Source organism: Trifolium pratense, linkage group LG2, assembly GCF_020283565.1.
Source record: "Trifolium pratense cultivar HEN17-A07 linkage group LG2, ARS_RC_1.1, whole genome shotgun sequence".
Classification (NCBI taxonomy): domain Eukaryota; kingdom Viridiplantae; phylum Streptophyta; class Magnoliopsida; order Fabales; family Fabaceae; genus Trifolium; species Trifolium pratense.
Window position 1 is genome coordinate 15,113,824 of NC_060060.1, and position 23,039 is coordinate 15,136,862.

At 32.4% G+C, this 23,039-nt stretch overlaps 2 protein-coding genes and 2 pseudogenes across 14 annotated transcripts; all 4 read left to right on the top strand.

Moving 5' to 3' along the window:
* Positions 1-325: 325 nt before the first annotated feature.
* Positions 326-4,617, top strand: LOC123907501. 12 transcript variants are annotated; one of them, XR_006809236.1, is made up of 10 exons: positions 326-570; positions 688-711; positions 841-864; positions 940-980; positions 1,393-1,456; positions 1,975-2,154; positions 2,408-2,491; positions 2,628-2,701; positions 3,159-3,299; positions 4,301-4,617. XR_006809236.1 is itself a non-coding variant. In XM_045957804.1 (6 exons), exons 3-6 carry the CDS (start codon positions 2,472-2,474, stop codon positions 4,414-4,416), a joined length of 351 nt encoding a protein of 116 aa, XP_045813760.1. In that variant the 5' UTR covers positions 940-980; positions 1,975-2,154; positions 2,408-2,471; the 3' UTR covers positions 4,417-4,617. The 12 variants fall into 12 exon arrangements, 1 of the variants encoding a protein (XP_045813760.1); XR_006809245.1 differs by having other exon boundaries at positions 3,199-3,299; XR_006809246.1 differs by having other exon boundaries at positions 3,205-3,299.
* Positions 4,618-6,434: 1,817 nt separating this feature from the next.
* Positions 6,435-8,876, top strand: LOC123904255 (annotated as a pseudogene).
* Positions 8,877-12,693: 3,817 nt separating this feature from the next.
* Positions 12,694-16,342, top strand: LOC123907496 (probable LRR receptor-like serine/threonine-protein kinase At3g47570). 2 transcript variants are annotated; one of them, XM_045957796.1, is made up of 3 exons: positions 12,694-15,414; positions 15,533-15,901; positions 16,063-16,342. In XM_045957796.1, the coding sequence occupies exons 1-3, from the start codon at positions 12,714-12,716 to the stop codon at positions 16,080-16,082; spliced, it is 3,090 nt and encodes a 1,029-aa protein (XP_045813752.1). In that variant the 5' UTR covers positions 12,694-12,713; the 3' UTR covers positions 16,083-16,342. The 2 variants fall into 2 exon arrangements, with proteins under 2 accessions (XP_045813752.1, XP_045813753.1); XM_045957797.1 differs by lacking the exon at positions 15,533-15,901.
* Positions 16,343-19,163: 2,821 nt separating this feature from the next.
* Positions 19,164-21,898, top strand: LOC123904256 (annotated as a pseudogene).
* Positions 21,899-23,039: the final 1,141 nt, after the last annotated feature.

The window sequence follows — 23,039 nt, forward strand, 5'->3', positions numbered from 1 at the left end:
AAAAAAATAATATTTAAGAGAGTTTCTAAAAAAAAAAAAATTTGAAAAGTTATATTTGAGTGCCACCTAAGCAATTTATTGAGAATGCACGAGAGAGCTCCGTGAGAATCTCGCTATGTATATAATAAAGATAAAGATTTCCCTCCTCTCATGTTGTGCGAAACTGGGCCAAACACATTGAGTCCAACACAGTCTAGCCCAGCAAAGCCCAATCCTTAAGAAAGAAAAGTTTTGACGCCAAACAAAAAAATAATTCAATCAACGTGTGGTCACTTTCAGCGTGGTTTCCTTCTTTTATTTTCCTTCCCATACATTGTTGCTTTCTTTCTCCATCTTCACACCATTCCATTTTGGTGAAAAACCAATTGATGCTTTGCAATTCTATTCTACAAACTTTGACCAATACATTCAAAATTCAAATTTCATAAATCCCTCTAAAAGTTTCAAAAACAATACTTATCTCTGTTCCTCTCTTTCTTCCTCTTTGTTTTTTTTGCTTCCTCCATCTCTCTCATAAGGAATGAAGAAGCAGCACGCACCATGAAGGTGGCGGCAGCCTCAAGCTTCAAAGTAAGGGTTTCCAGATCAATTCAATTCTATTTTGTTTTATTTTATTTCCTTCAATTTGATGTTGATTGCTCATTTCTGATTTTGTTTTCTTTTTGGAATGTTTGATGGTTTGTTCAGGTTCACAAATCAGGGTTTGATTGAGTAGGATTTCTAAACTTTAATTGATTGTGTCATATTCAGTTGAATCATTAACATTTACTTAATTCATATTCATGTTTTTTCAATCATTTTTCTCTCTTTGTTATCTTTTTTTTTTTCTTCTCTTTACAGATTCACTTCCATTGCAATGGTCAGGTAACCATAATTTTCAATTTCCCAGATTCACTTCCATCTTAATTATTTTCTCTCATTTTTATTTTTGAATTTCAGATCTATTCTTATTTCAGGTATTTTTTTTTGATACATTTCAGGTATGTTTTTTAATTTTCTAAATTTTCGTTAAATGGTTTTTTTTTTTTTTTTCTATTCTGTTTTTGTTAATTTTTTTTTTCATAGAGTTTTTTGTTAAATGGTTTAAACTATTGATTAAATAATAAGTGTATTGAACACTATAGAATAAGAATATTGTTATACATGAAATTAGTGAAAGAGGATTGTGAGATGCTATTTTCAATAGTTTGGATCAAGGACGAATTATTTTGTTTGTTTTGGTAAATCAGCTTGGATTATTGGAGAATATGGGTTCCTATTTTTTCTAAGTTACCCATATTGATAGCAACTTCTTTTTAATTTAATTTCAAATTATCAAATTTTCATCTGTGCTTTTTTGGGATAAACATCCTTCAGATTTAATTTCCATCCCTTTTATCAACTTTTATTCAGGGTCGCTTCAATAGGAATAGAAGGTGAGATAGAAGAAGTGTTTTGTTAGATTGAAAACAAAGAGGTTAGTGGTGTAGATATTATGTGATTGCATCACTACACCAAACAACGTTTTTTATACTTCTCCCAAAACATGCCTTAATAGTGCAAAGATATGATAAATATTAGTTTATGTGTATTTAGTGGTATAGTTATTATGTGATTTTCAGTTATTTGAATAATAACCATTAAGCTCTAAGTTGTTCAACTAAATTGTTTTTGCAATCGTTACATAAAACTTATAAATTGTTTTTGCAAATATTAGCACGTAAACACATTAGTTTTATCGCTAAACTAGCTCAATTAAGGTTTAAAATATTATCACATTCACCTTCACGGAGAACTAAAGTGGTAGGAAAATGAACCTGGTGATTAATTTGTAAATCTTTTGAAATTCAAGTTTAGTAATGAAAACTTTTTTAGGACTAATATGGAAATTTACACTAAGCTTTGAACTTTAAGTGTTTACATGCTTTTGTTATTCCCAACATTAAGCTGAAGTAGGTTATTCATTAGAACTACATTGATGATTTTGGTTTTCAGGCCCTAAAATCTGAAGAAAGAATGAAAATATTGCCGGCAGTGGCTGATGCATTGGAGAAAAACCAAAATATGATAAGGCTTGAGAATGAGGCTGATGTTGCTGATGCTGTGGCAGCAGGATATGACAAGTCTTTGATATCACGTTTAACCCTCCGACCTGTTTCAAGACCCATCCCTCAGGTAATTTTATTTTCGTTCCTTTTCCAAATCCCTAACTTATGATTATATTTGTTTAAGATTATATCAGATAAGTTATGATTATTTTGAGTTCTTTATTGAATTATATTTATCCATTTGTGTTGCTTTATGTAATAGAGATCGAAAATATTTTTCACTTTCTTGCTTTTATTTTCTAATAATTTCTGGTTTTTTCCCCTCATTTATTGTTTTCTTTCTCCACCAATAACTAATGTTATTGTCATACATGAAATAGTGAAAGAGGATTGTCTGCACTTGAGAAAATTAAATGAAACAGAGCACACGATCCAGCGACGACAATGCTATTGTTTGATTTTGGGTATATTCTTTCTTTTTCAAAATACCTAATTTTAAATTTTTTACTTAATTTGATTTCACTATTTTATTTTTTACTTAATTTGTTTTTCGATTTCAGTTTGTTTTCTAATTTCCGATTCCGCAAATTTGGCTTGCAGGTTTGAACTAAAAGGCAACAAGAATGTATTCGGGGAGTTTCACAGTGGCTTTATGAACAATAGAGAAAGAACTGGTGAGGGATGGTTAATTTGTTTTCTATTTCATTCTGTTTTTCATTTATGTAGTTTTTCTTTCTTATTCATAGTAGCTTCATTTTGATTTCCATTTTATGTCTCTTTCTCCACAAAATTGGGAATGATGTATCAAGAATTAAGGGTGATATTGTTGATATATAGCACATTCCAATCATTAATCTCTTTTTTATTAAACAAATTTTGAATCCAATGTTGGAAGTTGTGTAATAGAAGCCAATATGTACAATAAAATAGGCAAGCACCTTCCAAACACAAACAAAATAGGATCCGTTCTGTGTTTTTGTGTTGATTAAAAATTTGTAAGAATAGGACTATCTTATCAGCAAAGCAGCATTCAAATTTTCTATTCATTTGTTTTTAATGGATGGAAGCCAATTATTAGGTTCCACTTTTTTTTGTTTAAGCTTAGATAACTCACTTATCAAACTTGCTTAGATGGTTTCCTGCTCTGCATTGATCAAACTATGAGACTTAGATGCAGCATGCAGCCGCCTCAATCCATCGGCACATCCGCCCCACTTAGCCGCATTGTTCATCTTGAAAGGGAGCAACAAGGTGCTGCATGTCAAGCCCAAGGTTTGTTCTACTGCTGTCAAATTTCTACCATTTACACGGCTTGCAACGATATACTATGTTTGGTTTTATTTGTAATACTACAATTAGTTACCTACATAGTCTTTTAAACAATGTCTGTGTGGTTTTCCTCCAATGAACGTTTGTATATGTCTTTGGTGATATGTTCTTACTACATTCTATTTTAAGTTTTAATATTATATACACACATTAGCATTTGATAACTTATTTCAAATTTTGACATTGTGATGCCTCTATAAGTGAATCACTTATTATTTGATACTTTTAGTGACTTATATTTTGATTCATTGAATTATTGTCATTCCTTGATGGTGAGGTATACAGATTGATTGTATTTGAAAACTCCTCATTAGATGGATTTAATTTTTTTTTTTTTTTATTGTGAAAGTGAGCACTGAAAGTATTTGAAGAAATGTCTCAATATGAAAACTTGATGGCTTTGTGGTATTATTTTTGTGCTTTCATATGAAATCATATCTGCAAATTTCATGATATGTATTAATTTGTATGATATTCTATTATAGTTTATTTAACTTTATGTTGATTTCAAATAATTACAATGGTTTTGGGTAAGTTTATCTGAAGGTTGATTTCAATTACTTTTTACACAAGCTCTTAGCAATATGTCTTTGAAACATTAGTTTTGAAACAAAATTGAAAACTACACTTATTTTTCTTCAAACCATCAATTCAATATTTGATATAGTCCACTATAATTGTAACTTTTACATGGATTTGCTGTTAATATACATATGCCACATCCATTATGGTTTAATTGAAAAATCCATTTTTCTGTGATGTTTACTTAAAATATAAAAATATAAACATGTTTTTCTCAGCTATTTTCTCATGATTTTTTAATAACATACATGTTCCTTTGTTTTGTGTGATTTTGAAAGATCTCTCTTTATTTACTATATGTGCTCTGTTGTTTATAGTGTATGTAGTTAAAGTCACATTATTTTTGTCTTATCTTTGAATAGGGACAATGCTGCAGAGCAAATTAGTAGCTGGACAAAAGGACAAAAATCATACTTCTTTGGGCAAATTTTTGAATCTGTTTTCCCTCCTCTCAATCACTTTAGATTTCATATTCTAATTTTGATTTTTTTTTCCTTGCAATATTTCATTGTTTGTTCAGGTTGACAATTAGGGTTTGAAGTAATATTTCTCACTTAATTAGACTAACTACAATTTAGTAATTCTAATTCTATGTATTATCGATTCAATCTTATCCAATTAGATTATTTGCGACTTATGAATTCCAATTTTAATGATAAAATGGTTCAATATCATCTAATTACATGAATTTTCACTTAGAAATTCTAACTTCATAATACAACAGAGTAATATAATCTAAGTTTTAATCAATAAACTCCAAATTTTATATCTCTAAAAAACACACTAGGGGTTGGGCGAGGCTGTATGATTTTAGCATCAATAAATTCCAAATTCTAACTTCATAATACTAGGAATATATATCATATTCATGTATTTATATCTTATTAGAATTAATGTTTAAACTATATGGTTTCGTTTTCTTTTGTTGTAGATTATCATTATTGTTGCTTTCACAATTATTCGTTTATTACTCATCTTATTTGTTGGTTTGGTTACCTTTTATCGGGGTGCTACCTAAGTCAAGGAAAAAGAATGTGAAGTAGTAAGAAGAGAAAGATTTGATGATTTTAAAGGTTGAGAGCTTCTACGGTTAAACTACACAAGATTGATGATTTGTTAGTGTCATGTTAAAAAATAGATTGATTTCAACTTAAAAATTCCAATTTTAATGATAAAATGGTTCAATCTCATCTAATTACATTAATTTTCACTTAAAAATTATAACTTCAATAAATTTCAAATTTTATATCTTTAAAAAACACGCGGGGGGGCTCGGCAGGGCTATATGATTTTATGTAGCCTTTTATACACAGGAGAGGCTGTACGATTTTGAGTTTTGAATCTTATTTTGGGGTTTTTTTTTTATTAGGTGGTTTTTTTTTTCTAACTCAAGATGATATCTCATCTAATTACATTGATTTTCACTTAGAAATTCTAACTTCAAAATATATCTTGGTAAACATCGCTGATGGTCATGCAATTGGGAGAAATATCTTGGTAACAATATATTTGTTTTTTTACATTTGTTAATTGTTATATTTAAATAATCTTATGGCATTATTTAATCATATAAGCTATTTGTGCCCGTGCGTTGCACGGGTCCGATTACTAGTTTTAAAACAAACGATACTTGGCGAGAAAGAAACTACAACTCTGAAAAGAAACAAAATTAAAGACCCCAGGGATGAGCCTAGCTCCTTGTTGATCCACTGACTTTAAGAGAAGCTTTTTGACGCTCTTGCACTCATTAAGATAGGGGGTGACCATTTATATATGAATGGGATTCCTTCTTTTGAAAATCAATTGCTTGTCGTTAATAAGGTCTTGGACCTCCTTGGTGGCCTTTGTCTCCTCAATTTGATTCGTCAGATCAAATTGGCCACCGTCCTTGACCGTTGACTGTTACCAAAGATCCAAAAAATTGGCCACTTGGCAGACCTTTGAGTGTGGCAGGAGACCTAACCACCGACTGGTCTGTAACTTAAGTGGTGGACGGCATTTTCAAAATTTCTCATTTTAATAAAATCTGCTACTTAAGTAGCGGAATGGTAAATATGGAAATGCGTATGGCGTGCAAAATGTAGGTAGGGTGGCAAACAAATTCTCAAATGTAATTACCTTGCCTTGGACTGAGGCACTATCCCCTCACCATATATTTAAATATGCGGAAAACTATTTCCCTCCAAAAGTATAGCAGTAGCAGAAAGCCAGAAACCTTAATTTCTCACAAGCTTCGGTAAGTCAAGGAAAGGTGAGGCAATATTTCTATGAAATTGTTGATCAAATAAATTAAATATAATCTTTCTTTTTCATTTTTGTAGAAATCTCTCTTTTCTTTTCTTGCCACCAGTATATAAATGCATGCTTCTTCCCACATAATAATCATCAAACCCAAGTAAAGCTATAGATCATATACCTCTTAGGCTCTTACTACTCAACCAAATGAAGCCTTTTTCTTTCTTACCACCTTTTCTTTTTATGTTTACCTTAAATCTAATGTGGTTTGGTCCAAACAAAATTGTAGAAGTGGTATTAGGAAATCAAACTGATCATTTGGCATTGCTAAAATTCAAAGAATCAATATCCAGTGACCCTTATCGAACTCTTGAGTCTTTGAATTCTTCCATCCACTTCTGTAAGTGGCATGGAATCACATATGCAGCCCCATGCATCAAAGAGTGATAGGATTGAACCTAAAAAGATGTGAGTTACATGGATCTTTATCTCCCTATGTTGGTAATCTCACTTTTCTGAAAAATCTCACCCTTCAAAACAACAGCTTCTATGGAGAAATCCCACAGGAGTTGGGTCATTTGCTACAATTGCAACAACTTCATCTCACCTATAACTCTTTTGTGGGAGAAATTCCTACAAACCTGACGCATTGCTCCAATCTCAAAGTGTTGGTTTTGGGCTGGAACAATCTAAGTGGCAAAATACCAATTGAAATTGGCTCTTTGAAAAAGCTACAATTAATGGGCATTTGGAAAAACAATTTAATTGGAGAAATCCCATCATCCATAGGGAATCTTTCAAGCTTAACAGGTTTTTCGATAAATTTCAACAAATTAGAAGGAGATATTCCGCAAGAAATATGTCGCCTCAAAAACTTGATAACTTTATTTCTGGGTGCTAACAATTTTTCTAGTATGATTCCTTCTTGTCTTTACAATATGTCATCACTTAATGAGTTCTTAGCAGCAGTGAATAAATTTCATGGTTCTCTTCCACCAAACATGTTCCACACCCTCCCAAATCTCAAATTTTTTGGAATTGCAAAAAATCAATTCTCAGGTCCAATTCCCACTTCCATAATAAATGCATCTTCTGCCTTTACATTCTTTGATATCAGTCAAAATAATTTTTCCGGACAAGTTCCAACTCTAGGAAGGCTAAAAGATTTAAAAACTCTGAATTTGGAAGTGAACAATTTAGTGAAGCATGGGTACTCCTAAAATGGTGAAGTACCCGTACCGAGTATGCACCAGTATCGGATACTTGCATGGTACTCGCTGGGTACTTACAAATCAAAATCCATTTTTATTTGATTGATTCGGGGTGGTGGATACGGCAAAAATGTGCAGATGGTTTAAAAATGCATAAAATGTTTTAATTTTTTATTACATATTAATTATTTATCTTGTTTTTGATGAAAATAGTTGAGGTGGTGGACAAATTCACTCAAAATATAATTATTTTGATATTCTGTATTAACGTACCCGTACCGTAAATTTTTTCAAAATGCCGTATCCCGTACCAGTACCCGCACCCGTATCGGGTACCGTACCCGTATCTAGGCAACACATGTCACAATTCAATTAAGGATTTAGAGTTTTTAAATTCTTTGAAAAATTGCAGTAGGTTGCAACATATTTCTATATCTTATAATAATTTTGGAGGTAATTTGCCAAATTTCATTGGCAATTTATCCACTGAGCTTACTCAACTATATGTTGGGAGTAATATGATATCAGGAAAAATTCCTGCAGAATTAGGACATCTAGTTGGTTTAATTCGCTTGACCATGGAAAATAACTACTTTGAAGGGATTATTCCAACTAATTTTGGAAAGTTCCAAAAAATGCAAGTGCTAAATTTGGCCGGAAACAAGTTGTCAGGAGATATACCACCGTGTATAGCCAATCTCAGTCAATTGTTTCAACTAGATTTAGGTTTTAATATGTTTAAAGGAAATATTCCTCCAAGCGTAGGGAACTGTCAAAAGTTGCATCATCTAGATATTTCTCATAATAAGCTTAGAGGAATCATACCTTTAGAGGTTTTTACTCTTTTTTCTTTAAGTTTATTGAGTTTGTCACAAAATGCTTTGAGTGGTAGCTTACCAAGAGAAGTGGCAAAGTTAAAAAATATTGATATACTAGATGTCTCTGAAAATCAGCTATGTGGTGATATTCCTATAACAATTGGGGAATGTATAAGCTTAGAGTACCTTTATTTGCAAGGTAACTCCTTTAACGGAACAATACCTTCATCATGGCTTCTGTCAAAGGTCTTCAATATTTAGACCTCTCAAGAAATCAATTGTCTGGATCAATTCCCGATGTTATTCAAAATAACACAGTTTTAAAACATTTGAATGTTTCTTTTAACATGTTGGAAGGTGAGGTACCGACACACGGTGTCTTTGGGAATGTAACTCAAGTAGACCTTATTGAGAACAAAAAGCTTTGTGGAGGTATTCCACAACTGCATCTACCATCATGCCCTATTAAGGGTAAGAAACACACAGAACACCATAAATCCAGGCTGATAGCAGTGATAGTTAGTGTGGTTTCTTTTCTTCTCATACTTTCATTTACTATGACTATGTACTGGATGAGGAAAAGAAATAAAAGTCGATCTTTAGATTCACCAACAATTGATCAATTGGCTAAGGTTTCATACCAAGAATTGCATCAAGGAACCGATGGGCCTTGATGATTTTAAATGAAGAGCATCCAACAACACTGGGCCTTGATGATGAAATGGTTGCTCATGTGACTGATTTTGGTTAAGCTGAACTAAATTTCTAAGATGATTTGTGGAAAGAGAAGTGTATTCAGCTTGATGCATTGTTGTTTAGAAACTAAATGGTTCAGCTGGAAGCGCATGTGCTTTGCTTAGTTTACTACTTAGTTTGTTACTCTGTGAATTCGGTTATAAACATATGATTGTATTTAATTAATGTAGATTTTTGGATTTTCCCGCAACCTACTAGTTGCTATAAATAAGTAATGTTGTATCTCTTATATTCTAAGCTTGTTCCGCCAAGCTAGCCCTAAACCTAAATTTTTTCCCGCTCTTTTTAATGCAGCTTTATATTTAAAAAAAAATACAAATTTGTCAAACATATGAATCGAACCCGCAACCCTTGCTTACAACAAAGTCTCTTAACCACTAGAGCATCTACTTCAATTGTGATTAAAGTTAGAAATCTCATCTCTTAACCCTCTTAACCACTAAACCTAATAAGAAATTACTATTAAAATTAAGATTAATAATATATAGTGTTACGTTACTATAAGAGATACTATTTTACTATTAAAATGATAATGAACATCTGCATCATTATCATTTTTTCCCTCTTTTATTCAGTGACCCACATTCTTAATTTTGCTATCAATTAACTTTAATCTATGCGTATCAATTACTGTTTAGTTGCTAATTTTTTTTATTTGCGTCTATAATAAGCTAGCCCACATTCTTAATTTCGCTATTAATTAATCTTAATCTATGTGTATCAATCAATGTTTGGTTGCTAAATTTTTTTTATTTACGCCTATAATAAGCCAACACATATTCTTAATTTGTGCGTGTCAATCAACGTTTGCCTGTTAAAAAAAATGTTTTGCGCCTATAATAAACATAATTTTTGCACCGCACATGTTGGAAAATTTTACATTAAAAGTTTTTAGTTAACTAATCTTCGTCGATTAAAGGAAAATTTGTTTATTAGTTTTGTAATTTTTTTATAATATTTTTTTCAACCCGTTACCTAATTTTCGACCCTAATTCTTTGGGACACCTTTCATTTTTCACATTAAACTAAATAAATTTTCACTAGAAACTTCCACTATTTAATTCAATTCCAAATATTTCAAATATACAATTCCAAAATAAATTTAAAAAGATACGAATAAAACTTTCAATGTAGTCTATAAGAAAATATTTCGTAATATAATATAATTTCGGTTGTATTAGTTTTATCCAAGTATTTTTTATTGTTACATATTACGGCTGATTAGACCCGTGCACCGCACGGGTCAAAGTTCTAGTTGTATTGGTTTCTAATTCAATGAAATGAGAATTGATACTTCTCCCATATTTATCTTCATTTTCATTTCTTTGTCATTCATTTTCATGATATAAGGTGTTAGAATAGAAAATATTATATTATTATTTGTCGATGAAATATCTCTATAATCAGGTTTGTAGAGAGAAGCTATAAATTAAGTATTAAGCAATAGGGAACTTATTAAGCAGGGCAAGACTAAACTAAAGATGGTAGATGAATGACTAGCAATAGTTTCCACCCCAAAACACACGATTATTTTCCACCCTTATTTTCAACGAATGACTAGCTAGTAATATTACTCACATAACTAATATTTTGCTTTTTGTGTGTGCGAAGTTAATGAATAAATCAAAATAATCATCCATAACCAATCCATAACCAAATATCATAATTGGATATTAAAACCAAATATCATAACCAATTTGATTTTCACAAAACCGGTTATGTTCATAACTATTTTATAACCGGTTTTTGTTTTTAAAAATTGGTTTTCGGTTTAATAACTGGTTTTTTTTTTTTTTCAAAACCCGTTTTTGAGTAAAAATTTAGTTTTCAATTCCACAGTTTTTTCCAGGAAAAAAGGTATCCGTTCTTTTTTCGGGAAAAAATTTCTTATATTTTATTCGGAAAAATGATTTTTATCTTTTTTCGGGAAAAAGTTTTCGATTCTTTTCAGAGAAAACGTTCCCGATTATTTCTAGGAATAAAGTTTCGATTTCAGATAAAAAACAATTCCGAAGTTTTTTTTCAGAAAAAAGTTCCCGATTTTTCCGCAAAAAGGTTTCGATTTCAAACAAAAACAATTCCGAGTTTTTACCGGAATAAAAGTTTCCGATCTTTTTTCGGGAAAAGTTTTTTGATTTTTTTTTCGGAAAAAAATTTGATTTCAGATTAAAAACAATTCCAGAGTCCTACAAGTACAGTTTCAGCAAGTAAGAATTTGATCCCCAACCACAAGTGAACTGGCATTTTCGGGGACTAGCCCGCTTCCCATTACTCAAGCAAGATGGAAATTCCGAGCACATAATTAAGGGAGCCATGGAAAGGTGACTGAAACACCAGAAACGGCGACTACCCGGGCTAATGATAGAGGCAAGAAGACTTTTCGGCCAAGTCCCATTAATTGATCATAACGATATCGTGGAAATGATGCGCGTCCCCATATATATAGAAACAGAAACAGAATCACCTTGATACTAAACCAGATCGAGCCCGGGATCCTGTTGAAATGGGAAGATCTAGGATAGGGGGGAAGCCTCCTAGAGAGAGCAATGTGCATGGACCAGGTGAGAAAAAAAAAAGTTTCCAATATTTTATTCGAAAAAAAAAAAGGTTTCCGATATTTTTCGGAAAAAAGTTTCAGATATAAGTAATGATCCTTGTTCACATGGTAAGGAAACTTAGCTTCTTTACATTTCCAAGAATGCTCAAGAATTCAACAAAACAAAAACATACATGTTGTGTCTACAAAGTTTGGTTGCAAAATTTCCACATAATTATCACACAGCACTATCACTTCACTTTTGCTGTGTAATGATATGATAATGAATGACTGCTCCGTAAAGCATGTTAGTAGTATTTTCCATCCCAAAAGACAAGGTAGAGAACGTATGCAATACTCCTAACTAGTAATAAAAATGGGGCTAAATTGCACTTTTGACCCCCTATGTTTCAGAAACTTGCGATTTTGGTCCCCTATGTTTCAAAATAACACTTCTAGTCCCCCCTATGTTTACTCAATTACCCCCTTTTGCAAAAAGGTCAATTTTGACCAAGTCAACCCTGATGTGGCAAGTCACCTAAGTGAAAATAAACAGATTTTAATGATGATGAAGAAGAAATGAATAACACAGAATCAATTAGGACGGTTAAGTAACAAAATCGTACATTAAATTTTTCTGTGATGGCGAAAAACAATTCATGAAGGGTGAAGAGAGAAAACAATTTGTAGTGAATGTTTTTCTCTAAAATGTTAAAAGAGTAAATATGTACTAAAAAAATCTATTTCTTCTAACCTCTTTGTACTAAAAATAGTAGGTAAATATGTATAAAAAAAACGTAGGTAAATATCCGTGAGTTTGACTCATTTGATAGAGATATCACATTATATACATAAGGATCGGAGGTCGAACCTTTGATACTCCACTTATTCATATTACAAGGGAAATTTCAACCACTTAACTACTTGACAAAAAAAAAAGTGACATCAACATACCGACAGCGACAAGTAACAAAGCATCACTAAAAGTTTTGTCCTGCAAGTTGATTTTTAGAAGGAAAGGGAAGGGAAGGGGGGACTTATTTTTCTTTTTTAAATTAAGAATACTATAGTTTTATTAGTTTAGCTCCCATGTGCCAATGCTTTTGTGTCTGTTCTATCAATTGACTTGACTTGACTCTTCAGCACTAGCTCTTGCCACTACTATTTAAATGCATTAATGTATCCTCTCTATTGCATTAACCTCTTTCTTCTAAGCCTAATGAAGTCTTTTTCTTTCTTGTCACCTACACTTTTATACCTTCGTCTGCTTTTTCTGTTTACCTTTAATTTAATATGCTTTGGCCCAAACAAAATTGTGGCAGTGGCTGCAATATTAGGAAACCAAACAGATCATTCTGCATTGCTCAAATTCAAAGAATCAATATCCATTGATCCATATAAAAGTCTTGAATCTTGGAATTCTTCCATTCACTTCTGTAAGTGGCGTGGAATCACATGCAACCCCATGCATCAAAGAGTTATAGGGTTGAACCTAGTAGGATATCACTTACATGGATCTTTATCTCCCTATATTGGTAATCTCACTTTACTGAAAAATCTCAACCTTGGAAACAACAGCTTCTATGGAGAAATCCCACAGGCATTAGGTCAGTTGCTACAATTGCAACTACTTTCTCTCACTGCTAACTCTTTTGTAGGTGAAATTCCTACAAACTTGATGTATTGTTCCAATCTTAAACAGTTATCCTTGTCTGGGAACAATCTCATTGGTAAAATACCAGTTGAAATTGGCTATTTGAAAAAGCTTCAAAGAATGACTGTTTATAAAAACAAATTAACTGGAGGAATCCCTTCATCCATAGGGAATCTTTCATTCATAACGCAGTTAAATTTTGCTCGTAACAACTTAGAAGGAGATATTCCACAAGCAATTTGTCGCCTCAAAAACTTGACATTTTTACATGTGGGTGAGAACAACTTGTCTGGTACCCCTCCTTCTTGTCTTTACAACCTCACATCACTTACTATATTTTACATGCCATTGAATATCTTTCATGGCCCTCTTCCACTCAACATGTTTCACACTCTCCCATATATCCAAATGTTTGGTATTTCCGGAAATCAATTTTCAGGTCCAATCCCCACTTCTATAAATGCAACTTCTTCCATTATTTTACTTGATATCTCTGACAATAATTTTGTTGGACAAGTTCCAAGTCTAGGAAAGCTAAAAGATTTATACTATCTAAATTTGGAACTCAACTATTTAGGTAACAATTCAACTAAGGATTTAGAGTTTTTAAAACCTTTGACAAACTGTACCAAATTGTATCAAGCTTCTTTTTTCGCAAATAACTTCGGAGGCATTCTGCCAAATTCAATAGGCAATTTAACCAATGAGCTTAACATACTATATCTAGGGGGTAATATGATATCAGGAAGAATTCCTGCTGAATTAGGTCGTCTAGTTAACTTAATATCACTGTCCTTGGAATCTAACCAATTTGAAGGAATTATTCCAACTACTTTTGGAAAGTTTCAAAAATTGCAAGTGTTAAATTTAAACATAAACAAGTTGTCAGGAGATATACCACACTCTATAGGTAATCTAAGTCAATTGTATTCTTTGGATTTACATCTTAATATGTTTCACGGAAATATTCCTTCAAACATAGGAAACTGTCAAAAATTACAATATCTAGATCTTTCGCAGAATAAGCTTAGAGGAACCATACCTCTAGAGGTTTTTTATCTTTTTTCTTTAACAAACCCCTTGGACTTGTCACATAACTATTTGAGTGGTAGCTTACCAAGAGAAGTGGGTATGCTAAAAAATATAGAAAGGCTAGATGTCTCTGAGAATTATTTGTCTGGGAATATTCCTGAAACTATTGGTGAATGCATAAGCTTAGAGTACCTCAATTTACAAGGAAACTCCTTCAATGGAACAATACCATCCTCTTTGGCTTCTCACAAAGGTATGCGACATTTAGACTTTTCAAGAAATCAATTATACGGACCAATTCCTGACGCTATGCAAAACATCTCAAGCTTAGAATACTTGAATGTTTCTTTCAACATGTTGGAAGGTAAGGTGCCAACATATGGTGTATTTGGAAATGCAACACAGGTAGCAATTATTGGAAACAATAAGCTCTGCGGAGGTATTGCACAACTGCATCTACCACCATGCCATATCAAGGGCATAAAACACACAAAACACCATAAATTCAGGTTGATAATAGTGATAGTTAGTGTGATTTCTTTCCTTCTCATCATTTCATTTATTATAACTATCTATTGGATGAGAAAAAGAAATAAAAAACGATCTTTTGATTCACCACCAATCGATCAACTAACAAAGGTTTCATATCAAGCCTTACATCGAGGAACCGATGGGTTCTCGACTAGAAACTTGATAGGCTCAGGAAGTTTTGGTTCTGTGTACAGAGGAAATCTTGTGTCAGAAGATAATTTTGTTGCTGTAAAAGTCTTGAACCTACAAAAACAGGGAGCTCACAAGAGTTTTATTGTTGAATGTAATGCACTCAAAAATATTAGGCACCGAAATTTAGTTAAGATCATAACATGTTGTTCGAGTACAGACTACAAAGGCCAAGAATTTAAAGCTTTAGTTTTTGATTACATGAAAAACGGAAGCTTAGAACAATGGTTGCATCCTGAGATTCTAAATGCAGAGCCTCCAACAACCTTGGACCTCAGTCATAGATTAAACATCATTATCGATGTTGCTTCTGCATTACATTATCTTCATATAGAATGTGAGCAATTGGTCCTTCATTGTGATCTAAAGCCAAGCAATGTTCTTCTTGATAATGATATGGTTGCTCATGTGAGTGATTTTGGCATATCAAAACTCATCTTAACCTTTGGCGGTACCTCACAAAAAGATACCAGTACAATTGGAATAAAGGGAACTGTTGGCTATGCTCCTCCGGGTATGTTCTAAATTCTTGAATATTACTTTGTTTCTTTCAATCCTTCTATATTTCGGTGCAGACTTAATATTATACTAGCCAGGGACATATTATTAATCTCTTTTGCTACATATGTTAGAGTATGGAATGGGTTCTGAAGTGTCCACATGTGGTGACATGTATAGCTTTGGAATTTTAATGTTGGAAATGCTTACTGGTAGAAGACCCACCGACGAAACTTTGGAAGATGGTCAAAATCTGCATAACTTTGTTCAGATTTCATTTCCTGATAATCTTATTAAGATTTTAGACCCACATATTGTATCAAGAGATGCTGGAGTTTCAATACAAGATGGGAACAGTGAGAATCTTATTCCAAGGGTAGAGCAGTGCTTAGTTTCGCTTTTTAAGATTGGACTTGTTTGTTCAATGGAGTCACCAAAAGAAAGAATGAATATTGTGGAAGTCAATAGAGAACTTATCATAATTAAAAAGGCCTTTCTTGCCGGTGAGATAAACTGATATTTTTATATGCTTATTTGAATGATAACAAACTCATTAATTGCGTATGGATTATTATTTGATTTTAATAATCTTATTGTGCATTTCAAATTCCTAAACAGCAAAATATAATGGTAATAATGTGCTTCTTCTTGATTGAAATTTCAGGTGTTCGCGCGCTTCACTAGTAATCAAAGCTGAACTAAATTTCTACGGGCGTTTGTGGAAAGAGAACTGTATTCAACTTGATGCCATGTTGTTAAGAAACTGAATGGTTCTTCTGTAAGCACATGTGACAATTTCTAGTTATTCAGTGAATTCGGTTTGGAACATTTGGTTCTGTATGATTGTGTTCGATGTAGATTTGCCTGCAACCTACTAGTTGCTATAAATAAGTAATGTTGTATTGCTTTCTGTTTCAATGAAATGAGAATTGATATTTCTCCCATATTTATTTTCAATTTCATTTTTTTTGTCATGTATTTTCTTTCATTTCTCTGTAGTTAAAATTGTGGGTGCATTGTTGTAGATCATACATATACAAATTCAGAACACCAAGTTGATAAAATGAATACCTCTCAATGAAATTTGTATTTAACACACTTGTATACAGCAGAGGATGTTCATCTCTTAAATCTGTTTTCTCATTTGATGGAGCAATAACAGAACAAATTATGATCAACCAAAATCATCAATATTATTTTCATGAAAAGACATGATTTATTTGAAGACATACCTAAAAAGTTGTTTTGTTTCAACCTTTATATATACACATTACCTTATTTACATATAATTCCCGATAAAAATCCCCTTACACATTTCATATGATTTTGCTTCAGCCTTTGTAATTACTTTTTAGTCTAATATTTACAAGACTGATTTGTAGGGTTAAGTTAGCTCTAACTCTCAATTCTAAGATGGTACCGAAGCTTCTACAATATTCATTGGGCTACTTGCTATCGGGCCACCCACCAAGCCCAATAGTATTGAGTATGAGGGGGTGTGTTAAGAAGTTTCTCATCGGATGTGAGTTGGCATGAACATCGGATGTATTTTTTACGAGTCTAGTCCAACTTATGGTAGTTTTTTGTTAGCAGCTGATATTGTTGGGTAGCTACCCCAATTAATCTTTTGTAGTACTCTTTTCTGGGTCTTGTGGCCCCTTTTTTAACAAAAAAAAAAGGGTGTATTTTTAACAGTAACCTTTAATCAATTTAGTGGAAATGTAGTTCATGGAAATTGAATTAGTGGATTTGGTATTGGAGTTTCCATTATTATACATGTTGAAATTGACCAAGACTAATAGAATAATACCGTAGAGATAATTGTTAAGTCCATGGAAATTGATCAAGTTAGTGGATTTGGAATTATGAGTAACTTAAGAAATCCACTTGTGTACGTTACTATGTTAGTAGTGGATGTGGAATTATAGCTTCCATTATAATTATATACATGTGCATCTATTGTTTGGTAGCTTTCATCCTAGGAAAATATATATTTCTATGCCTACAATTTTAAATAATATTTAGACACTACAATCACCTTCCTTAAGGTTGCCCTTAAATGACAGAGACATCCGCTCTAGTTTTTAAAAGACACCCACCTCCCTTTAATTTAGCCCCAGTAAAGAAAAATTGTCACATCTCACAAATTGCTTCTCAACTCTTTGTAAGCGAGAGCCCTGAATTCTAAAACAGTTATGGCGCGCACAACTCTTTGTACTCTTAACACAAATTTGAACGCCATATTCCATCCCGCTCGCTTGCTCTATTTGCATTTCCACATCCTATATATATATAGTTGTGCCATTTATGAGGGGTTATGTTACTTGACGTTTCTCGATTGGACGCCATATTGTATCCATGCCATCTTCAAATCAATAAATGCAATTATTGCAAAACAAAATAAACAATGTACTATACACCAAGAAAATTTAAAGTCTTTCTTCTGTTTCAACATTTTGAAGTTGCTTGTGCCTTCTATAGAAGTTTTATCCTTATTGAATTCACTTTTGACAATTCGGGAGAATATTCGGTCATGTGGAAGAAGTTCCCCTTTTGTTTTTATATTGCTAATATTTTACGGACATCACATTATATATGTAAGGGTCGAAGTTGAAATCAGGGATTTTTCATTTATTGTTGCCACCCTAGCTTGGATCAGCTAAGAATGTGCATTTCCAAAAACTAAAACACATACATATTATCAAACTTTATGTTGAGGTTTAGTAGATTAGAGTAACAGATAGTTCCAATGAGAAATTTACAAAAATCATTATGAAACCATTATTTTTTTTTACCCAACAAAGGTAATGTATTTTACCATACAACTTTATTAAAACACTATGAATTAATCAAATCCACTATGAACCATGTGTTCCATGCTTAGAAAGGCATATATAGTGTTTGCCGCAGCTACCTGGAGCACAAGAGGCTTCAAGGACACTACAACGGTGGAAGCAAAAGCCTTTGAATTTTATTAATTCAAGTGAGCTTAATGATCATCTAACAACTATTTTCGATGAAATTTGTATTTGGCACATTGAGATTACAAGATTAAAGCTTTTATCAATGAGTTATCATCTCAAGTCTAAGAAAAAAAAAAAGAATAGGAAGAACGAAAGTCATGCTATGACTTTGCTTTAAAAAATATACTTGTTTGATAAATTTTGAAAAAATACACTATTATAATAAATTTTAAAAAAATCGATGACATAGTTTTCTTTCTTTTTTTTTTTTTTTTTTTTGCTAAATTGCAGTTTTGATCTTCACGTTTCGTAATTGTGCGATTTTAGTCCCCACAACAACTATCAATTGACTTGACTTAACTCTTCAGCACTAGCTCTTGCCACTACTATTTAAATGCATTAATGTATCCTCTCTATTCCCACAACAACTATCAAACACACAAACAAAACTAAATTGCATAATCCTCTTTCTTCTAAACCAAATGAAGTCTTTTTCTTTCTTGTCACCTACACTTCATCTGCTTTTTCTGTTTACCTTCAATTTAATGTGCTTTGGCCCAAACAATATTGTGGCAGTGGCTGCAATATTAGGAAACCCAACAGATCATTTTGCATTGCTCAAATTCAAAGAATCAATATCCACTGATCCATATACAACTCTTGAATCGTGGAATTCCTCCATCCATTTCTGTAAGTGGCGTGGAATCACATGCAACCCCATGCATCAAAGAGTTATAGGATTGAACCTAGCACGATATCACTTACATGGATCTTTATCTCCCTATATTGGTAATCTCACATTTTTGAAAAATCTCATACCCTTCAAAACAACAACTTCTATGGAGATATCCCACAGGAGTTAGGTCAGTTACTTCAATTGCAACTACTTTATCTCACTAACAACTCTTTTGTAGGTGAAATTCCTACAAACTTGACATATTGTTCCAATCTCAAAGTCTTGAATTTGGGAGGAAACAATCTAATTGGCAAAATACCAATTGAAATTGCCTATTTGAAAAATCTTCAAAAAATGATTGTTTATAGGGAATCTTTCATGCTTAACGCAGTTTTCGTTTGCTGATAACAACTTAGAAGGAGATATTCCACAAGCAATTTGTCACCTAAAAAACTTGACATTTTTTGGTGCGGGTGAGAACAATTTGTCAGGTACCCCTCCTTCTTGTCTTTACAACATCACATCACTTACTATGTTTTTCATGGATATGAATAACTTTCATGGCCCTCTTCCACCCAACATGTTTCACACCCTCCCAAATATCCAACAGTTAGGTATTGGATTAAATCAATTTTCAGGTCCAATCCCCACTTTCATAAATGCATCTTCTTTCATACCAAGAATTGCATCAAGGAACCAATGGGTTCTCTCCTACAAACTTGATCGGATCAGGAAGTTTTGGTTCAGTGTACAAAGCAAATCTTGTGTCGGAAGATCATGTTGTTGCTGTAAAGGTCCTTAACCTCCAAAAAAAGGGAGCTCACAAGAGTTTCATTGTTGAATGTAATGCACTCAAAAATATTAGACACCGAAATTTAGTTAAGATCATAACATGTTGTTCAAGTACAGATTACAAAGGTCAAGAATTCAAAGCTCTAGTTTTTTATTACATGAAAAATGGAAGCTTAGAATAGTGGTTGCATCCCGAGATTTTAAATGAAGAGCATCCAACAACATTGGGCCTTGGTCAAAGATTAAACGTAATTATCGATGTTGCTGATGCATTACATTATCTCCACCAAGAATGTGAGCAATTGGTCCTTCATTGTGATCTAAAGCCAAACAATGTCCTTCTTGATGATGAAATGGTTGCTCATGTGAGTGATTTTGGAATAGCAAGACTTGTCTTAACCATTGGCAGCAGCTCTCAGAAGGATACTAGTACAATTGGAATAAAAGGGACTGTTGGTTATGCTCCTCCAGGTATGTTCTAAATTCTTGAATCATACATTGTTTCTATTACTTCTCCTATGTTTTGGTGCTGACTTAATAATTTACTAGTGACATAGTAATAATAGTTTTTGCTACATGTTTTAGAGTATGGAATGGGTTCTGAAGTTTCCACATGCGGTGACATGTATAGTTTTGGAATTCTCGTGTTGGAAATGCTTACGGGTAGAAGACCTACTGATGAAGTTTTTGAAGAGGGTCAAAATCTGCATAATTTTGTTGCAATTTCATTTCCTGATAACCTTATGAAGATTTTAGATCCACATCTTGATTCAAGAGATGTAGAAGTAGCAATACAAGATGAAAATCGTGAAAATCTTATTCCAACTATTGAGGAGTGCTTAGTTTCACTGTTTAGGATTGGAATTATTTGTTCAATGGAATCACCGAAAGAAAGAATGAATATTGCAGATGTCACTGGAGAGCTTAGCAAAATCAAAAAAGCCTTTTTAACCGGTGAGATAAACTGATATTTTCATATGCTTATTTAGATCATAACAAACTCATTAATATGTAGTTATAGTTTGATTTTAATAATCTTATTGTGCATTTCAAATTCCTAAACAGCAAAATACAATGGTAATAATGTGCTTCTTTTTGATTGAAATGTCAGGTGTTCACGCTCATAATTAATAATCAAACCTGAAGTGCATTCAATATGATGCTCTGTTGTTAAGAAACTAAATGGTTCATCTAGAGGCACATGTGCATTTCTTAGTTTACTAATTCGTTACTCGGTGAAAAAGACTTGCATTTTAGTGATTTCAATATAATTATCATTAGACATGTTGGCTGTTGCATCTAGAAAGCGTGGTTGCAAAATTTCCATATAATTATCACACACAGCACTATCATTTCAAAGTGAGTGGTAAATGTTAGTGATAAAACCTTATCAATCAGATAAAGATCTGATATAATTTTCTAGTCTTCCACCACAAGAGAAATTATATATTGTCAAGTTGAAATATAGGTAATGATTTTTAGCAGAACTATATTTGTTGACATAATGAAAAACCTATCATTCAAATTTAACATTTCATGACTATAGTAGCAGTACTTTCATTGTAGTGCATCAGCTGCTCCAAATAGATTCATAATGACACTTTATTTTCCAACCCAAAAAACACGATGAATCTCAACTTGAATGTCAAGCAATAATATACAGTTACTCGTGTTAACTGTGCTATTTGAAATTGACGGATGAGATCGTGTGTAGTTGATTTTTCACCTTAAGTGACATGATTCTTTGACTCTCATAAATAGTAAATTTAAATAAAATGCAATATGATTTCCCATATAAACATGTTAACAAATCCAAATAAAGCTATATAGCAGAAACCAAGTTGAAACCAAATACAAATGTGAAGATGGAAGAAGAAGGTGAAGATGTCGAAGATGAAAAAGAAGAAACCAAGTTGAAACAAAGTACAATTTGGTTTATAAATAACAACCAATAACCCATAATTGTAACCCATGAATACATGTTTATCATGAAGATGTATATAACCGGGTCTGGTTATTATACATAAGGAAATCCTTATGCACCATACATAAGTTCTCGCGCGCCCTCCAGAAGCTTCTCGCGCGCCCCCCAGCCCCCCATCATTGCCTCGCTATTCCCACCCCCTTTTCTGCTTCACGCACGCGTTTTTTAAAATTTTTAGCCTATTGGGCCTTTCAGGCCCAGTTTGTTTTTGGTTTTTTGTTTGTTTTGAAGTTTTTTTTTTGTTTTGTTTACTGGGCCTGAAGTGTTTTTATTTTTTGAAGTTTGTTTTTGGTTTTTTGTTTGGCCCAGTTCGAAAATATTTATGAATTTTTTTTTTTGAAATTTTTTTTTATGAATTTTTTTTTTTTGTTTTTTTTGTGAAAATGCTTTTAAATGTTTATCACAAAATCATTAGACAATTGTTTTTCAGTGTATAACATCTTGAAACCTTTGTAAAAAAAAACATACAATACTAATGGTTTCAAAAATCTATTTAACAATATCTATGATTATATAAAACCATTTAACAGTACTAATGGTTTCAGTGTATAACATCTACAAACCATTTAACAATACTAATGGTTTCAGTATATAACATCTACAAACCATTTAACAATACTAATGGTTTCAGTATATAACGTATGTTATACACTGAAATCATTTGTCTAGTTAAATGGTTTCATACTGTTCTACACTGAAACCATTAGTCTAGTTAAAAAGGTTTCATAGCGTTATACACTGAAACCATTATTCTAGTTAAATGGTTTCATAGCGTTATACACTGAAACCATTAGTCTTGTTATTTGGTTTCAAGATGTTATATACTGAAACCATTAGTCTAGTTAAATGGTTTCATAGCGTTATACATTGAAATCATTATTCTAGTTAAATGGTTTCATTGCGTTATACACTGAAACCATTAGTCTTGTTATTTGGTTTCAAGATGTTATACACTGAAACCATTAGTCTAGTTAAATGGTTTTAGTGTATAACATCTGGAAACCATTTAACAATACTAATGGTTTTAGTGTATAACATCCGGAAACCATTTAACAATACTAATGGTTTCAGTGTATGATATTTTAAAACCATTTGTGCTGTGGAATGGTTTCAGAGGATTGTACTCCAAAATTATTTGATGTACTTATTAGTTATTATGTAAATTGTCATAAATTAAACCATAATTATAGTATATATTTTAGTATGTAATTTTAAATTAAAATATA

Coding starts and splice junctions, on each gene's coding strand:
- LOC123907501 (XM_045957804.1), top strand. CDS start 2,472: ATGCTATTGTTTGATTTTGG. Junction 2,702..3,158: donor GAACAATAGAGAAAGAACTG/GTGAGGGATGGT, acceptor AAACTTGCTTAG/ATGGTTTCCTGCTCTGCATT. Junction 3,300..4,300: donor TGCTGCATGTCAAGCCCAAG/GTTTGTTCTACT, acceptor ATCTTTGAATAG/GGACAATGCTGCAGAGCAAA.
- LOC123907496 (XM_045957796.1), top strand. CDS start 12,714: ATGAAGTCTTTTTCTTTCTTGTCACCTACACTTTTATACCTTCGTCTG. Junction 15,415..15,532: donor TGTTGGCTATGCTCCTCCGG/GTATGTTCTAAA, acceptor TACATATGTTAG/AGTATGGAATGGGTTCTGAA. Junction 15,902..16,062: donor TAAAAAGGCCTTTCTTGCCG/GTGAGATAAACT, acceptor TTGAAATTTCAG/GTGTTCGCGCGCTTCACTAG.